We start from the raw sequence: 20,394 nt of genomic DNA, 5'->3' as shown, positions 1-20,394 counted from the left end.
CTAACCTAAAAACTCTTTTTACACAAAATACCATAATTTGCTCAAAGCTGAATAAAATTTAAATTACTTTCTTCGAAAAGCTATTTTTTGTGATATAAATTCCAACCAGTTATCAGAATAGCTGGTTTTACATCCGCCATTAATACTAAATGGATGAGAATCACTTTAAAATATACGAGGTGTTTTAAATTCTTTGTAATGTTTACTGCTGCCCACGTGTTGCTTCGCCTTTGATGACCATATATACCAACATTCGGAACATTTTGTTAGGCTATCCTACAGATACTGTTCGTATTTCCAGTATAAAAGCCAAAGTACTAAACGTTTCATAATTTTAAAACTTCTCTATAAGTTCAAGGAATAAATAATTAAATAATATTGAATTCGTTCAGTTGCGTTTAAGCTTACCAACATTTTTGCGTTTCATTTATCTCATTAAGTTTTCGTTAACACACACAAATGACCTAACAAAATGTTAGGCAAATTTTTAACCAAACAAGTTAAAACAACTTATTTGGTTAATGGAAATTCATGTAGAGATTAGAGGAAGTCAATGCATACAGTTTATATTTAGAAAAATCTTTTATTTTTAACATTTTCTAGGTAGGTAGCGTCTAGTGACACTCATAAATATGTAGTTTAAATAAATACGTGAACTCAATATGATCCTACGCATTTTTTAACAAATGCAAAGATGATCTAGAGGTTTGCACCTCTCATTACCCCTACAAAAATATCACTGAAAGATACAAGCCGACGCCGAAAATTATTCTTATTATGTATTTCACAATTATCTAACAATAATTTTCCAACAAACATCACCAATTCGAAACAATGAATTAAACGGTTTTAATATAAAAATATCTAACAATCATTCACGAATAGTAATGGCAAAATAACAAAATTGACAGTCAGTATTATTCTTATAATTAGTAGAATTTTTTAGAATTAGAAGAAAGCTCTAGTCTTATATACAAGACCGTCAATAGTAAATATCTAAGAGGCTTAAATTATACATCCATTACACTATGGTTATATATTGCACTATGGATAATCAAACCATAAACCCAGCTGAGATCATTGACAAGATTCCTGACAGTTTATATTAGTTTTCGTCAAATTTAATAAAAAAAATTCGCATCACCGACACTGGTATCAAAACAAGATTATATACAAAGCGGCGTCGCGTTGAATCTCCCAGCTATCTATATTACAGCCTTAAATAATTACACCTCTAAATAGACATACACTGTGTAACTAAAACCCCATAACATACATATCTAGGCGTCGTCCGTTTGTATCAGTGTCTGCGTCATTAAAATATCTAGTTAATGGGGTTTTGTTATACACTGTAGATAAGTAAAATATTATTTATCACCAGCCTTAAGTATTTCCACGACGTACGGACATCATGATTTCCCTTTACGTTTTGTGATTTTAACAATTTTTCCAAGAACGCATTACGAAACTTTTAAACTACTCCATCTCCCATAGTTCCTCGACGAGCCCTCTTCTGACATAGATTAGAATAACAGGTTTACCACGCCAATCATAATGTAATTTAAGATAATAAACATCAATTTCAAGACTACTCTTACGGACGACCATTTCTTCTACATATTTAGTATATATTTGAAACTGTAGACACATAAATTGACATCTATAGATATATAATATTTTGACGACCATCTTCGATCAACACCGATTTACAACAACTAATAAACAATTTAATACTATTCAACGTTTATAATTTTTAAGTATAAACGCGAATAGTGATCAAATTTCTTAACCTACATCTGATATATCAGTTATTATTTGGATACTATTAATATATTGTCTAAAAGCCAAATGACGACTTTATTTAGGGTTTTCTTTATTTTATATGCTATTGTTTGCGTAAAGTGTAAAAGTATAGAAAATCGAAGACTAATTTAGGCCAAAATGCAAGTTTAGATAGGGCGTGTAAGAAAAAGCAATTATTTGAAACAAATGCTCTTCCACGTTTTTAACGTATCGCTGAAACACAAAGTGAAAAACTTAAAAAATGTATACAAGTGAACTTTACAAGTTACAATGTGGTGATAAAACAATTTTACAATCAACAAGCGATCGTGACAATCACATAACATTTTCTTAATAATATTAACAAATAACAAATTTTGAGCACGTCGAAAAAATGAATTTGTACGCAATTTATGATTCATTTTCCAGAAGTCAACAATTTGGACGGCTTTTAGATTCATTACAGAATATTTAGAATCGCAACAATACAATTACATAATAGAATTCACGTCTTCTAGTTTATACTCGGATCAAATGAGATCTATTGATATATAGAGACATATGACAACTGAATTATAGCAGAAATTATAAGTCTGATTACAGCCCTATTTAATGATTACATTTATATTTTAATACACATAAATATTATACTCTGTATTTGAGCCGATGTTTTCTTTTCTTTTTAAATCTAAGTATTAATATTCTTAATTAATACAAATTTCGTGGAATAGTGGGTGACAAACCTGATACACACCAGTTTTACAGTTAATCTCAAGAGGGCGCATAATAATTAGGTAACATAAGTTTTTCTATGTAGGATAGAGTATAAATAAAACTATAAAAATAAACAAAATAGAAAAAAGATGAACTTTAAAAAATGCAAAACTTAACTACAAGATTGAAACGAAATAATGCATTGCACTTGTGAAACGTTTAAAATATTTTAAACTCTGTATCCATACGACGTTCCAGGGCCATCAATTCCTCCTCCAACTTGTGCTGGAATAGGATAGAAGAATATGTAAAAATATAGATCCAAAATTATCGCTGTTTCAATTACTTTTTACGGAAGACTGATTACAAAATTGTACAAAAAAGACAATGATTTTTAGGAATTTATATAAAAAATTACCTCGTCAGATTCGTTTGTCGGATTGAAGTGTGGAGCAGAAGGTCTTTCCGGTACCTGAACGGTTCTATCGGCGCCCACAGCTCGCCTGTTCCTGGCCATCATCTGTAATAACAACATTCTATGTAAATAAGCCCTTCTTTCTTGCTTCATTCTTTTTCAATTTAATATAATATAAAAGAGCAATACATCGGTTATGTTTTCCCCGATTAGTTAGCAAATTAGATTTTTGTTTATTCTTCAGAAATCGAGTGAATGTTTGAAATAACATACCAATAGTATACAGAAAAATAAATACAATTTTTATATCAAATAATTAAATTTACAATACATAGTATTAGAATAAAATTATCAATCAAAAACTTTACTAAGCTAATTTTTTCCTCTCATTACTTCGGCATTAAATTCAAAATCTAATAAAAAAAACTTGTATTTATTTATCTCATTGTTTTGGTTTTAAATAATTTTTAATTTTAACTAGTGTTGCCTGTAAGAGATCACTTAAGATTGCCCGTCGCACTATGATTTTAAAATCTTAATAAAGTTCAGTTAAATATAATACAAGTTTACTACTCACTGGATCTGGGTGCGGATTCGCAGTGTCAACTGGGGGGCTTCGCCACGGTAATACGGGCTCGTCGAACTCAAAAGCCTGTAAATATTTTTCTTATATAAAGTAGAGTTTTTAACATATTACATGATTAATGTCTGATACTGCGGGACTGACTAAATAACTACGATTGCTGTTAAGCACTTGAAACTATATGTCAATGTTAACTTTCACGTTTAACATAAAATTTATAATAGTTAATTTTAGTTGTTTGCAGCTCTTTACCAACGTTGTGTTAAATAAAAAAACTTGGCCATTAAAAAGGGTGGCCATATTGTTGATTTTGTTGTCTTCATTCCAAACTATCAGCGCTACCTCATAATATATTCGCCATAAATATTGAAAAGAAGGGGGAGACAGGATCCATATCGAACCGGTTTTCTGTATCAGGTCGTTGGGGTTTGAAAGGCGCAGACTACGTCGTTTACCTTCGACTCTCCATTCGCATATAGGCTGGAAATCAGTTGAATAAGTGATTTGGAAAACCCATATTTCTAAGGATCTGCCATAAACTGTTACGCAGTCTTGGAATGAAGAAAATACATAATCATGGGAACGTTGAATTCTCGGCTTTTTTCTATGAGTTGCCAACTTGTGCCCGAACTTGGACAAAACCGGCCTATTAGTTGGGTACAGAGCACGAAAGCTTACGGATATGATGTAAGTATATCGGAGTCTCTTCCGACTGACTTGTTCACCTTAATTATGGTGAGAGTGATAAAATATCCTAGTGCCATTGTTAAAGTTTATTATTAAATATTTCACATTTCCTCATATAAAATTCGTTTATTTGTTATGTTCTGTATATGTTTTTTAAACATAGAAAATATCATTAATAGTTGTTTTTCATCAAAAACCGAAGAACTACATTATTCTGTTATAAAAATCAATTATTTTTATTCCATTGTTTTAATTGTGTTTCTTATTGAGTCATGTCCTTGAAGTGTCAATTTTTTTTAATAAATCGAATATAATGCGTAAATTAATATATTACCGATGACCGGAGCCACTGAGAATCAGCACAGCGTTCACGAGACCTTGGCGGGAAGCCTGGTGGGTCGCGGTAGTCTGTTGGGATTGTCACTGTATAACGGAGACACAAAATTTTAAATATATTTACAATATTTTTTAAAAAACGGATTGGAAAAGTCATCGAAATTGTTATTTTTTTTGAAACTATCTGTTAGAATACAATGTTATTAAACAGACAATCTTCTTATTAAATTTCTGCGACAATATGTGAAGTGATGAAATAAAAATTACTAACTGTTATTAAAAGGATAGTTAGAATCGTGTGGCGCTTGATAGTCCTGTGCCGGTCCAACCGAGGTTGGCGCATGTCTACCCGAAGTTTGTCCTTGGGCAAGCGAGGCTTGCCCATGTCCCAGCGGGGCTTGCCCATGTCCCAGCGGGGCTTGCCCATGTCCAAGAGGGGCTTGCCCATGTCCAAGAGGGGCTTGCCCATGTCCAAGCGAGGTTTGCCCATGTCCAACCGGATAATTGTCAAGATCTATAAAACATTCATATCCATTAGGTGTTGCTTAAAATTATATAAGCAAAAGTTATGATAAAAGTGTAGTAAAAGTCTGTGTTAATCTCAATAAGCTTGGCAGGCACAGAAGGCTGATCAATTAATAAACAACATAAAATGTCTGATTCTAATAATTAAAAAAACCAAAATAATATATTAATAACTTACTAGTATCGTAAGAATATATTGATTCCTGGGACACTGGTATGTAGGAATACTCGCTTATTGGTGCAGTCGACACGGGAACTTGATATTGGGGAAAGTTCATGGCTTCTGGGCCTTCGTAGAAATTTGGGGTTTCGTCAGTGACGACCGTAAGCAGACCTGGGTAGCTCCCATAATAGGGTCTGTCTGGCACGGGCATCAGTAGATTGTTGGGATTGATCGCAATCGGATTGATAAGGATGCCTCCGCCGTATCTGTAAACGATTGGGTTAAGTAAATTTATAGGGCATATAAAAAATTCTAAATGGAACTTATCTTTAAAAATTCCACAGTTTTCAGAGATGTGCCAAATGCACGTCATGACTATTGGTCTAACGTTATTTCTTAATTGGCGAAGATATATTTTCCTGGATTTTAATGGAGCTATGATCAAAGGTCCCAGAATATTACTCACCCAGACGAGTCAGAAACAAAGACATCTCCAATACCAAGACCGGTATATGTACCCGGCGCCTGATTCCCCGTTCCGGGAACTGTAAATGGTGCACCCATGGGATTCTCTCGGCCCATTGCCCTTTCCCTGTTATTCCTCTGAGCTAGTTGTGGATTAAGACACTGTTCCCCACTGCCGTCGCGTATGCGGTCATCTCTCTCTGGTGTACGCATCAGTGGTGCAGACGGTTGCATACCAAGCACATCTAAAAAAAACAGATCTATAAAAAGACTAGTATTTAACACAGATACGAGACAGATGTATTTGAACTTAGTTGTTGCCTCCTAAGCCAAAGGTTCTATAGATCTGCGTAAAGTACGGGCAGAGTATAAATAATCTGTGTCAACGTGTCTATAGTCAGGCCAGCAAGCAGAAGAAGAAGAACGTTTTCGTAAATGTTGTGGCTCATAATACAAAATATATTTTTATAGACTTCCTAAAATATGCTAACTGTCTCGTTTGTGTGTACAGCACTTACTTCGGGACTGGTATAATGGGTCCGGATGACGCAAAAGTACGCCTCCCTGAGATGTATTTGGTTGCATGGTAGGAGGAAATTGTCTTTGGTTACCCACTGGAAATGGCGGAGAACGTGCTGCGTTGGGAGCAAACATTGGCTGGGCGGTAATGAAGTGGGGATGGCTTCCATTGTTTATAGGATGTCCCACAGGCAGAGGGTTATTGTATCTGGCAAATAAAATAAAAGTTAAATATATATTACAGGAAACGCAACAGTAATGTTTTGTAACACAAAACTAAAACATAAATCACAATACTGTGTATATTTGATTCCTTCGACTTTCGCCTTCTAATAATATAGTGATATTATTCAAATAAAATTCATTTTAATCTTTTAGCAACATATTAGCAACCAGAATCCTAGTACATATTAATTCTTACAAATAAAAAATGACAATAGACGTCTATTGTAATGAAATTGAACTTAGTAACAATAAAGGTGGTTTTAACCCATTTTTACTGCTACCATTCTTTTACAGTTTTTCACACAAAAGCACATTGAAAAACAGAAATAATGTAGGATACTCAACTAAATTAAAATAATTTACATTTATTGCACCTTTGCAAATTTATATTTCATTAGAATTAGGGGTTTCAGCCATGTAAATATAACCACATGAGCGGAACTAAAAAGTAGTAATATGCACACAAAGTCACGTGGCATCAAAAGTAAACTTTCGAACCTAAAACAAGGAACCAATAAAATGACAAGCTTAAAACATTAAGCTAACAACACCATCAATAAACAATATCAATCCATTTTGTTTTAACTTACCGAAACGGATAAGTAGGAAGCGGGGGTTGAACGTGGAACCTTTTTAGTAAATAATACTTTAATAAGTAGTATATCGACAATTTTTTTCTTTAATAACCAATAATTCCACATTTTGGTATTATTTAAAAAACATTTTTTTTAATTCTGGTAATACTGTACATTATGAAACGTAATTAATTAAAGTACCATGTGGCACGGAACTTACCTGTCAAAATCGGTGTCGTCAAAATGGAGAAAAGTGCAATTATTCCCCCGAGGGCACGTTGACCGAAGGTCAGAATCCCTGCAGGCAGAGACTTTAAACCTTTGAGGAGGTGATGCCCCACCTTGAGGAGACGGCTGGTCTAAAGATGAAAAAATTGCCATAAATATCACTCACATCATTAATTATTAAATAGTATTAACACGACAAATGTAGTATATTAAAATAATTAAATAATAATTATAATAATGAATAATAAAATATAAAAAAAAATATTTAACTGCTCGCCTTCGAACCTTAGAACCAAAAGAAAGATCAAAACGGAAGACAGTGCGTAGTGTTTACACGTCATAAATGATTACACAAATTTTAATTACACAAAATTCGCCTGCCCCACGACCCAACCGTTTAAAATTAAATACCTGCGATAGATAACATGTTTATTAATACGCGGACACAATTCCTTATACGTAATTGTTTCACATTTTCCATTTAATCAGCGCAAGAAACGTAGGTTACGTTGTAGAATAAAGAATAATTTATCATGTTATCACAACATTTTGTATAGATGCTCCGCTCCTATTGGTCACTTAAAATTTTGACTAACTAAAAGATGAAGCAGTTAGCTTTATATCTATTTACGCCCGTACCCCGTAATTAATCCACAATCTCAGATTAAAAAACAATCTGAGATCAGACCGTGTGTAAGTTAAAATCTTAGATTTAACTGACACCAGTTATAGTATTTCAATAGATAGGATATTAGCACAGTTGAACTGTCATTTTCATACAAAGGTCTATCCACATATACCGATCCGACCTACAATGGATAGCTTATAGCGAGATGGCTATTTCAATCAGTCGATTGGTTTTTGAAACACTTTTATCAATATTTGAATTAAGATGTCTATCCCAGGTGGTCAAAAATGGATTTAGATAGGTTATTGGGTTTGGGCGATAGATAATGAGAAACAATGACAGATCATTTATGTACTTTTTTATTTAAATCACAGCCTTTATTTTTACGCTTATATATTTGGTGTATCGAAGATAAGTGTTTTTACAAACTTCTTGAAAACCTATAGCTTGATGTTTTATATAATATTATAATTATCTTTTTTTGTAAAAAAAGATTATTCTAGATAATATTTTTTACTTATAGTTATTATATATATATAACAGCCTTTTTTTCAAACGGAGCCTTTTAATGAATGTCATTACACTTGGTGAGGTTGGTGAGGAAAATATACAGAGGGCAGTTCAATAAAAAGTGTTTGTGAGTATGACGCAATTTTCTTTTATTAAATGATATTTTATATTTTGTCGTTTTTATTTTCGACATTTAGTGTTATACATATTATATAAGTATATGTTTTTTCTAAAACTAAACTTACTTTTTTTTTAATCTTCATGTTCACTTAAGAAACGTGTACCACGGTAGTCGCCGTGGTGCGTGCGTGCATCCCTTAATGAATGGCTCCTGAAGTTCATTTAACCGCGAAAATAGGTAGAAGGTCACTAAGAGCTAGGTCCGATGTATATGAAGGATGTTTCATTAATTCGAAGCCAGCTTCTTGATTAAGGCGGCGAGTTTTCGACGCCGCTTCTTGGGTGTTACCTGGCGCAAGTTTCTTATTTTTGCCTCCATGATTAAGATATTTAAACATTGCCACCCCTCTGATGTCCCAAAAAATTGTTTATTATCTAAGCGGCGGATGGTAATCGCCTTAAACTCCTTCAGAGTTAGAGATACCGTTCTCTTCCAAGTCACCGACTGTTTTTCCGTTATCGGGTATTTATGATGAAGCCATATTTCGTTCAAAAATCATTCAAGATCTTGTTAAAACAGCTTTCTGAAATTCTGTTTCAGTAACTTTTTCATACCCAATGTTGTTTATAATGTTGACACTTCATATAGGAATTTTCACTTCTGCTCTAAAACAAACTGTAACACGACGAGCCGCCAAGACAATGTTTTCATCTTTTTAATAGTTTGTTCAGTCACTACCGATGTAAGGCGACTGTGCAAGACGTGCACTAAGCATACCACCATAAAATATGGAACACTTTAAGTTGCTCTGCCAGATTTACTGAGATAATTTAATACCACGCGAACTTAAATTGTACACCTTTTTGAGAACATGTTCTGATAATACTCAAACAAATGACTGTTAGTTGACACCAAGATAACGCTTAACAGTATAAAATTAAAAAATATAAATACATAGTTGCTTATCTATACGACATGACTTGTATTATTTACTTTAAACAAGCATAACGAATGAAAATATTAAGACGTCGATCGTTCGTTGTAATTATTTCTGAACTGGCCAGAATTGTAATAAAATGCGATTATTATTTTTATTGCGCCACAATCTTTCATGGATTTTGTCGTCAGAATACATATTTTAATCAGTTTTTTTATATATATATGCATGCCCTTTATACTCACTCGTCGTCGGTGTTTGGGACGAAGACATGGCTTTGTGTAGAAAAATCCACTGGCGCCGGGATTTAATCGCACGATCTCAGGGTTGAGAGTAGCTCAAATAAGGGCTGTTATATTTAAATGTTAATTACATGTATGCACACCATATTCATCGTGAAAGAAATTAAACCAAACGAGATGAAGGACGTTAACAGTTTTCTAGCCGTATTTTAGTAACATTGCTCACTTTGTATTTTCACTATTAATTGGTAATGTTCTAGGCATCACTCATCTATGTATTCTATGTTTCCTTCGTATATTTTACACACTTAATTTTTCAGCCATATTTAGATCATTTTAGAGCACCCTTCATATTTTCTAAGAAAAAGTGCGTCTTATATATATTGTTGATTGTATACTCAGACATTATTTCTCTCAAAATATATTTTTAGACTAACATAAATCAAAGGATCCTTCTGCGCACAATCAATCAATACCAAAGTTACCAAGGATTAAAGCGCGAACTTTAAATGCGAACAATTGAAATTCCATTTTTAAAAATAAGACTTAATAATAAGATTTAATAAAAATAATGTTAATTAATAAACTTAATAATTGGAGGTATTTTTTTAGGATCAGCTGTCACTTCCGGAAGTACTTCCTCTTTCAGCTTATTGTAAACAAGCAACATATCGTAAACAAGTTATTGATCCGCGCGCTCCGACGATAACGTTCCTTTTACATGCAATTTTAATATTCTTATTTGTTTGATATATGGTACTTAAAAAATATAAATACGTGAAAATAATATTAAAATTATTAAAGAACTCTATTTCAATAGTTAAATTTTAATAGTTTTTACTGCGTCAAACGAAACGGATGACGTATGGTGCTCGAACTGCGCAGACGTGCGGCCCGGGCCGAAGCTAACTAATTAGACCTTTGTATAACTTATTGACGTCTGATTACTTTTTTTTTTATTCCTAGATATTTGGTTAAATAAAAAAAACTATAATTAAGGACGAAATAGAGCAAATGGAATAAAACATTACTTTGATTATGATATGAAGAATAATTTTTAAATTATCTACACAACACTAGAACGAGTTTAAAATAAAATAAAATATATATATAATTTATATGTAATGTATATGTAGGTTAGTTGGTGTGGGTGATATAATGGAATTCTATCGCATTAGTTGTAACTGTATAGGAAAATTTAATGGAAAATAAATAAATAAATAAATATTGGCCAACAAAAATAATCAGGAAAGTAATGCATATTATATCGATTGACCGACACAGATAATAAATATACAAATTAAAAAACTTTCATCATTCCATAGACTTACGGCTACCTGTTGATAATGAAGCTCCTCGGTTTGTTATTGTTTACTACAAAACCACACACATATATATAAGCGTCGAACTTCGACGATACTATCAATAACAAATAATGCAAACATATTACCGGTTTGTGAGGGCTGATTGCGCCGCATCTTAAACCCCGTGGCGTAATTATCCGCGAGTAAATCACTAACAGATAGCAACAGGCTGTTTACAGGTCAACCGGATTCGCGCCAGTGCTTTTAGGTTTCACGGCGCATCCGTGGGATGCAGAACGCATGATTGGAAACTATGCACTAGCCAAATCTCGCGGCCCTATCTATTACATATATTTTTATTTAATGTATATCTGACTGATTTCTTATATGTCAAATAATATTGTTTCGTGATACGTTTAAAGATACCGCCCCATTCATTCAAAGGACCTCAGCGTAAATGCCTATAGACGTATTTAATTTAAACATATTTTTCACATATTTATTTTAATTAATGTGGTTATGTAGAGTTCAGAAATCTGATGTTTTATTTCGATATACATCTTCAATAATACATGTTTTCGTTAAATTTAGTATGTTGAACAAACGTTTAAAATTTTAAATTTTCATAGACGTAAATATCCAAAAGTTTACAAAGCCTGCAATTTCAAAGCACATAATCATAAGAAACTTGACAATAAGGATTACCTATAAAGTCGTTTTAAAGGATGAGATTAAGCTGTATAAAAGCTCATAGGTGGCGCTACTTTGGAAACATTAAGGTCCATTATCTTGATTTTAATTATAATATTATATTAAAACATACAGACGTATACAGGCTATACACTTTAGATGTATATATTTCCAGATTTTTGTTTAATGTTGGTAACGTGATTATCAATCAATAAAGCTATTATATTAATAGCTTGACCTAACTAAGATTTCACCGTTCGGCCCAGGCAAATTTCAGGTTCTTCTGAGCAAAATTGACGTATCAGGTAAGGACTGAAAATCCTCATTTTGCCTTTGATAAACCTTAGGTATGGAGTACTTTTAACAAGGTTATACACCTTTATATTGTTTGTAATTTTAATATGAATGTTTATGTGTTTGTAAATATTCATTTACACAAGAATCACGTAATCTATTTTATCTTCCTTTAGGCAACTGAACTCCAACGTAATTTGCCACCAGCTTCATCTTTCTTTTGACAGAGATTTAACATATTTTATATACATTATATATATTGTGTATTTCAGAATAGCAAAGGTTCGAGTTCGGAGCGAGCAGTTAGTGCATTAGTATAAAATAACATTTTAGACAAATTTGTTGATCGCCAAGCATAAGTAATTAAAAAATAAATTTTCATTAAAATGTGATTAAGGTAAAATTGTTTTTCATAGAATCACGTAACATTTATAAAATTAACACATGCAATTTTCAGATCAGCACAATTCGCATTTATCAAGAAGACAATCGCATAGCCATTGCTCAAATGCAAACACGCTCAGCTTAAATAACTTTGATCGACTCTAATTTTTAGACTTCAGTGAAAACTAAAGAGAAGTGTTTTATACATTCATTTTTGCGAATATAATATAAAGAACTAAAGCATCAAAACAAGCATATCTTAATATTGCTCAGCAAATATAGAAATTTTATTTTCGCAGAGCTGGTGTTGAAGCCGAGGTTGAGAGTCGCACGCAAGATAGTCTAGTCTAGTCTTTTGAGCAATTAACACATAGTATGGAGTTTAGAGTTTGAGAACACAGTTTTTCTTAGTTTAGTTTTTTGAGAACACAGAAATTATTGCTCTGTCTAGAATGGTGAATGGTGCATATGTGGTTATACTAAAGACAACAAATAAAATTACATCTAAATTTCTATAAACTAAGATCACTCTACTTATACTACTATTTGAAATTCTAGAATCCACTTACTTGTATGAATATCAGACTTTTCTTGAATAAGATGTTTTTGATTGTGATTGGCATCTCTTCCTGTAGACTGTTGTTGCAAATAGCTAACAAGTCCTGAGACAACATCTTTTACAGCGGTCAAAATATCTCCTAACGCTTGCCAAGATGGACAATTTGCATCTAAATAAAACAGTATACATTTATTAATGGTTTAGACTCTTTTTCATTACAGTTTATTGAAGAATATATTTAACAAATTAAAATTATATTTAGCTAAAGAGGCATGGTAGTCTATGAACAACGATACCATACACTATGTCTAATTAATTTGAATTATGTATATATGTTATCTATAAAGGCTTAGCTTAACTAAACCTAGAACCTAAAGGGACTCCTTTTAATAATATATTTAATTATTAAATTTTAAGGTGAGTTATTAGGTTTAACTACAGTTATTAGAATTAACTTCAATTATATTTTACTTTTCTTTTTTTTAACATTCATAAGTGTACATTATGTTACCAAAACATAACATGACTTTTCTTAACATTTCTTATTTCTTTACTGGCTATATTTAATTCTTATAAAACACACAATATTTAGAGTCAAAAAAGTAAAAAGTCCCACAAACACACAAGTGGACCGCCTCTGTGGAGGTTCAATGAAGGCTTTTTTTCCTGTTAATTTAAAAACAAAAGAGAAATAACCTAATACCCACCTAGACTAGGGTCGATATTGGCAAGTCTATCAAGAGGTAAGCTCATGACAACCGATTGGCTTGGATCTCCGGATCTCTGGAGAGCGATGAATAATTCCTGAACAGATTGTGCAAACGACTGGGGCGTTTGCAACTTGTCGATTATGCTTTGCATGTGGGATTTGTGAGATGTATCACCATATAGTAAGGCACTCCACTGGTCTGGCGCGATCCTATATTAACAGACACATGTTATATATACCAATATACCGTTTTTTTTAATAAATTTTTTTAAATTTTTTTTTGTGGTAGTTTTTTTTTGGCGGTTTTTTCCGATATCAGTAAACATTAAGAAAAAAGCGCTTAAAACCAAACAACCCTTTCAGCATTGGAGTCTATGTAAAAGCATTTATTTCTTAATGGTTACTATTACCGGAAGTAAGCGCCAAGAAATGAACTCCACCGAAATAAGCGGGAAAAACAATTAGGTCCCTTATCAATAAGAATAAGGCTTGTGAACTTGAGAGAAAATTGATAACCTTACAAGATAGATTTAGAGATTACTATGTACAATAAACCTAATCCATTGATGTATTAGTAATGTAGTAATCGCTTTCAAGTATTATGAGAAACTGTTTTCGTTTGTGCAGCCACACTCAGAGTCGTTCATTATTTCTAATGGTTAACTAAGCTCTGATAGAATTGGAGTATATATCGTATGTATCTAAGAGTCTTAAATACATACGATACATACTCCAATACTATCGCGATTTTTACTAATAAAAAGTAATTATCGTTTTTTTACAAATATTTATGATTTGGTATGACATTACACAAAATTATAATTAATTGAAAATTTAAATAAAACAGACGTTTATAAGCGTCAAGCATTTTTTATTTACTGTAAGTTCGTTGAAAGATGTTGATATCTATTAAATTTATTAAATTTAAAATTTATTTATACCTTAGGCCCGCTTCAGTAGCTATTTGTACAATTTGCGCGTCGTGTTCTCTACGTAATGTTTCGTACGTCCGAAATTCCTCTTTCAGTTGCATCAATGAAGAATCGCACTCCCGTTTTGACACCTGTTAAGTATTCATTATAAGCAACGATATCCTAAGCGAAAATAAAAAATAATATTAAATATTTGGTGACCATTAATATACATGGATAAAGGAAATTCAAAAAACCTTATAGCTAATGATACTATACATAACTTGTAAAGTGTGTATTTGTATTAAATATTTTTCATGTTTCATGACTAACCACACACTAGATACACTTTAGGCACTTTAAACACATCTATATACATGCAGTTAAATGTTTTATAGTTCATAAAGGCCATATAAGCCAATATTGTAAGAAAATACTAAAATTAGCGCCTAAGTATATAGGGATAACAAAAAGTAAGAATAATAATAGGCGAACTACAAATTTCAAGAAATTTATTAATATGTTTGTTCAGTGTGTTTATGTAAACCTGGGATACAAGAATTCTATTGTTGATTTACAAAGAAATAAATTATATTACAATTTAAAAAGTAATACTTCTAGAAATATTCACACAGTATGCCCTATACACAAATTTGTATGAAAATAGAGATTTTTTACAATTTAATTCTACAATACCAGGTCATACAGCGAAATACCTTGTCTATATCCCCAATTATATACCTTAAAACACGATGCTCTATATAAAAGTTGAACCACGTGGCCTATACTCGTTTTTGACGCTTGGGGGAAGTCTCTCTCAAGTCTTTGAACGACGAACATAACAAGAACCTGAAAAACAATTTAAATAATTTATTATCTTATTTTATATATATATCTTATTTGTATAATACAATAAATAAAAAACCTATATATTGAGTATATTACAGATATTGAGTTTCCACATTATTTATTAATGGGGTAAGTTAAGTTGTTGAATTTTACAAAGTATTTATTTATTTATTTATTTATAGCCTTATATCACAATACAAAATATATACATTATAGCTATTGTTTTTATTAATCTACGATAACTGATTCTGTGTGCCCACGGGCAATGGCCTCCCCCATTTCCCTCCATTTTTCCTTATTGTATATCAATCTCGTCCAGGTCTTTCCAGCCATTTCCACAATTTCGGACCACCTTTTAAATTGCCTACCTCAGTTCTTTTTATGGCCTCTGGGTTGCCAAAGTGTTACAATTTTACTCAATTTATCTGCTCCAAAGACATATTTAACATAAGGTTAAATATATCTGTGACAAATACTGGCAAAAGAAACTCATCCAAAATAAAAATGTTATTCAGGGAATGAATCTATTACACATTCAGTGACAGAAGCAGTTTTTGATTTATTTTATATTTGCCGGTATTTTAAGTCAAATAATTAAAAATGTATGCTTTTAAAGAACTCACTTTTCGTGACAATGGCGATCCATCTTCAAGGGCTAATAAAACTAACTTCAACACTTCCTCTTGCATTGCCGGTCCTAGGAATTGACATCCTCTCGCTCGTACCGCAGCCCATAAATTAGCACTCAGCTGTTGGGGATTCTGAAAATAGCATTTTTTATTATAATTATACAGACTGAACAGGAACATAGAATTTTTCATTTTCCAATTTGTTACTCATATCGCCTAGAAGACACATAAAATAAAAAATAAATAAGTGGCGCTACAACCTTTTTAGGTCTTGGCCTCATATTTCTGAATCTGTTTCATGATCATATTTATAGGCAAGAGGTGATCAGTCTCCAGTGCCTGACACACGTCGTCGACTTTTTCGGTCTAAGACATGTCGGTTTCCTCACGATGTTTTCCTTCACCGTTCGAGCAAATGTTTAATGCGCTTGACATACATGAAATAAAATATCTTAAAAAGATAATAACTTGCTCATAACTAAGGTCATGGTTTTATTTTTAATAAACCAAGATCATTTAAAAATAAGAATTTACAGTTAAAGCTAGATTTATGAGAATGGTTTAATACAGTTGTGGGCATAATTTACTCTTATATGTTTAAAGTTAAACCTGCAGAAAGAGTCATTTGGACTATTTTCCTAGTAAATTAAGCAAAATAGAAGTAATGCCGATCAACAAGTTACTAATTGTAATGATTACCTGATGTTGTAGTATAAGTTCTGTAACAGATCTTTCCCCAAGCGAACGTGCTGCCCGCGCTGCCCTTCCACGACCTTCTTCATCAGTAATAGCGCACTGGAGTAGGGTCACTAACTTTCTTTGCATAGGTCGCGAAAGGCGATTGCCTGCTGAATTGTTTGCTGAAAACGATAAATATTCTTTTGAAATTTATGCGAGTATATTTAGTGGAAATTTGAATTAAAACTAAAAGTAATAGAAACCCGTTCACCTCGGCTTTCATTCTACTTTTAGGGGTAAAATTAATATATTTGGGGATCTAATTAAGTATAAAATTTCTTCACCTTTATCTCTACTAGATGGCTAACTTTCAGTCCTAAAAGTCGTTAGTAACCTAATGATTGCAGACAAAGTAAGTTATGTTTCAAAAACCATTGCGTAGTTTAATGATGGTAAATGTATTAATAAATTAAATGAATATACAGAGCTGAAATCGCACCCGTTTATTTTCCTTAATAGTGTATTCAATAAGACAAATTACCACAAATTTTTAGGTACACCGCAAGTTGTTCAAGGCAAGTGACAATGATATCATATGCTTCGCGATCAGTCTCAGATAAAGCTTGTATGCATGGTGGATGAATGGGCTTGGGGGGTGGTGGATATCCAGCCAACTGTAATAATGCCGTGTTCACAGGAAATTCCTCAGGGTCGCCCTGAATTACAGTCTGAAAAGAAAATTATGGTTTCATTAATTCAAAGTTCGCCTCAGTGTCTCTACCACTATTTGTTCCACTGTATGCATTTATATAAAGGTACTGAGTAAAGATTTAGAAAAAAAAAATATAGAAATTTATATGTCTGAATGATGTTCAGGCAGTTGTTCCAACAGCTAGGCAAATTACTTGGATCAACTATATACTTGGATATAAAAAGTGTATACAGCGTATCTATTTCATACCCCATATTCATAAATGCTGCAATCTGCACATCAATTAAAATACAATACTTAATTGATTAATATTTATAAATAAAATATAACTTTTAACAGTACAGCAGCAGGGGTGTGCTGGGCTACAATAGCTCAACAATATGACATTGTCGTCTAGAGTACAGGTCAGGTCATTGTTACTTTTGCAGGCCAACTTTATATACATTCTGGCACATGCTTTGAAATGCTATGTTGTATGTACCTCAAATTGAAGAATAATATTTGTATTACTCTAGATGATCCCAGTCACACATAGAGGAAAAAATTACATAATTTATTAGCCAGAAAACAGTTTCACTTATTATTAAGTATTAATATTGTGTTTTTTTAAGCAAAAAATATTGTATAAAGAAGAAAAAAGAAAGTGTATCAAATACCTGATCAAATGGACAGTATTTTCTATTTAGCTGTTTAAGACAATGTTCGCATAGTGTGTGGCCGCAGCCAAGACTAACTGGGCTACGTGGTGATAGGCCATATTCTCTGAAGCACACTGGACAATTGAGGTAGTCCGTCCAATGTGGCGCCTGGATGGGCATTCTGTAAATAGAAGTTTATTTTATGATTTACTTTAAAAGAGCACAACACAAGTAGCACAGTTTTGCCTAATTTGTTTTTATATTCATTAATTTAATAAATACAGAGAATCTAATTGCAGAATCTAGCTATAACATATGTTAAGTATCTTTATCTTACATACTTTATAACTAGATTTGCAAATTCCTATTTAACTAATATATTTAAAGGAAAGTAAGGTAAATCTTTATTTGAATTTGTAATAACTAAAAGGTTTAGAATATAAAAATGTAAAGCAGTGCATCTTTAATCCAAATGATAGGGTTTTAAAAAGTTTCCTAAAATATCATTTTTTATTAACAACTACAAAATGTTAAGAATTTAACAGTCCTCAAAAGGATCATAATTTTATATTGGTTGTTTAATTATAAGTATGTTTTAAGTTAATTGCAATTATGTATAGTTTTGTTAGATTTTGTGTGCTAGATGTTTTAAAAGATTTAATACTCTCTTGCTAAGGTTTACAATTTTACTATTAAGATCAGGGAGAAGGTTACCTAATTTAATCACTAATAATTTGAATTAGAATTCATGCAAATGTAGGTTATGTTTATACTAATCAAAAGACTTTGACAAATTATAGTTTAGACATAGAAAAGACATTGAATAACATTTCCTGTACATCTGAAATTCTAAACATATAAAATGTATTAATGTAAATTCATATGCAAAATTGGGAGACTTAGGTAACTTGATACTAAACAATGGCTAAAGTATGTTTTGTGTTTATTTCTAGATATACCAATTCTAAGCGCGCATAAGCATAGGCATTGTATGAATCAGTTAGGGTTCAATATAGATCAAATAGTGTAAAAGGAAATAAGGGCCATATCATTCTAACAATTTGACATGCCAAATTTGCCACCTGGGCAGTCAAAATGTTAGCAATAATGAGCGAATGAGCACGATGCGTATATAAATGTAAAATCACATTTAATTTATAAATTGTAGGTAGGCAAATTTTAAAATACCTTTAAAATAAAAAGAACACTCATCACAAATTCATCACATTTATCTTGTAGGTACCGACTTCAAATGTTTCAAATTATGATCCGTCATCAGTCAGTAGTCACACCACCATAGACAACATTTGACATGTAGTTCATAGTTTATTTCTATCTAACAATAATTTCATTTTAGCAGAAAATAGACTACAGATTAAAAAATTGTTTTTAAGGGGCAAAATATATTGTACAAATACGTAATTAAGACGGTATGACTGATTAAGAGCTACATGTGATTCGCGTACGCAAAAATGTATCGGATTTTAACATATAGGTGGTATAGTTTACATCAAGGTTCGTTCAAGTCTTGTTTCTGAATCTTACAATAAGAATCGTTCCAGGGATCCAGATCTATAAAAACAGTTTACGACATGCTTAACATGTATTGTATCGCATACAACAAGTCAGGCCATAAATACATGTTACATAAAAACTTTTCCTGTATGCAACTATTTAATTATTATAAATATGAAACATTCTTTCGAGTTTGCGCCATTTCACTTATGTACTTTTTTCGTGTTCATTACCGAATTACAATATTGGATTAAAGAAAATAGGATTGCAGCCGTCAGTCATATTCCTGACACTTCAAAACTTGATATCAGCCGTATGTTGGTATATCGTATCTACGATAAACAGATACGACAACACTTCGTCTGTCGACTAGACCAGAAAAAAACGGGTCGGCCCGCGGCCGCGTGGTGTTACAAAGCAAAAAATCTTAATACGAGAAATTAGGGTTCCCGCTTTTGCGGACTCTGTCGCGTATTATAAAACAAGAAGGTCGGTGCTTATCGTCGATAATATCGACGTATCTGCATCTTTGGAGCAAGCAGTAGCGAAAATTTTTTGGAAACGTAAATCGGGCGTAAATCCAAACGATTAATCCAAAATGTAAAATGTGACCATTTCGAATAAAATATTATAAATAAGAATAATTTGGCTTACACATTAATAAATATGTAGGTATAAATTTTAATAATATTACATTACTCCATAAAAAAAACCATCTTCATTTGTAACAGAACTTATAGCTGGACTAGGCATTCTTATAAACGAGTGTATAACCGGTAAAAAGTACCGCTGGGAACGAAATTAGCGCGCAAGGGCCTTATAACCATATGGGTATACCAAGTATACCTGTCATCCTAAAGCTATGAA

General features: G+C 32.3%; 1 protein-coding gene across 2 annotated transcripts; it reads right to left on the bottom strand.

Annotated features, from left to right (window-relative positions):
- Positions 1-569: 569 nt before the first annotated feature.
- LOC110999473 (roquin-1) lies at positions 570-19,301 on the bottom strand. 2 transcript variants are annotated; one of them, XM_022268535.2, is made up of 19 exons: positions 19,201-19,301; positions 18,031-18,193; positions 17,204-17,390; positions 16,684-16,844; positions 15,979-16,116; positions 15,248-15,355; positions 14,537-14,658; positions 13,594-13,805; positions 12,897-13,055; positions 7,210-7,348; positions 7,005-7,043; positions 6,189-6,397; positions 5,672-5,915; positions 5,221-5,471; positions 4,789-5,031; positions 4,516-4,604; positions 3,489-3,563; positions 2,915-3,016; positions 570-2,781 (listed from the first exon to the last, which is right to left on the bottom strand). In XM_022268535.2, exons 2-19 carry the CDS (start codon positions 18,190-18,192, stop codon positions 2,716-2,718), a joined length of 2,706 nt encoding a protein of 901 aa, XP_022124227.1. In that variant the 5' UTR covers position 18,193; positions 19,201-19,301; the 3' UTR covers positions 570-2,715. The 2 variants fall into 2 exon arrangements, with proteins under 2 accessions (XP_022124227.1, XP_022124236.1); XM_022268544.2 differs by lacking the exon at positions 7,005-7,043.
- Positions 19,302-20,394: the final 1,093 nt, after the last annotated feature.

The sequence above is a fragment of the Pieris rapae genome, chromosome Z (assembly GCF_905147795.1).
Source record: "Pieris rapae chromosome Z, ilPieRapa1.1, whole genome shotgun sequence".
NCBI classification, from domain to species: Eukaryota; Metazoa; Arthropoda; class Insecta; order Lepidoptera; family Pieridae; genus Pieris; species Pieris rapae.
Note: the sequence above shows the minus strand (reverse complement) of the source record. Positions and strands in the feature narration are given on the sequence as shown.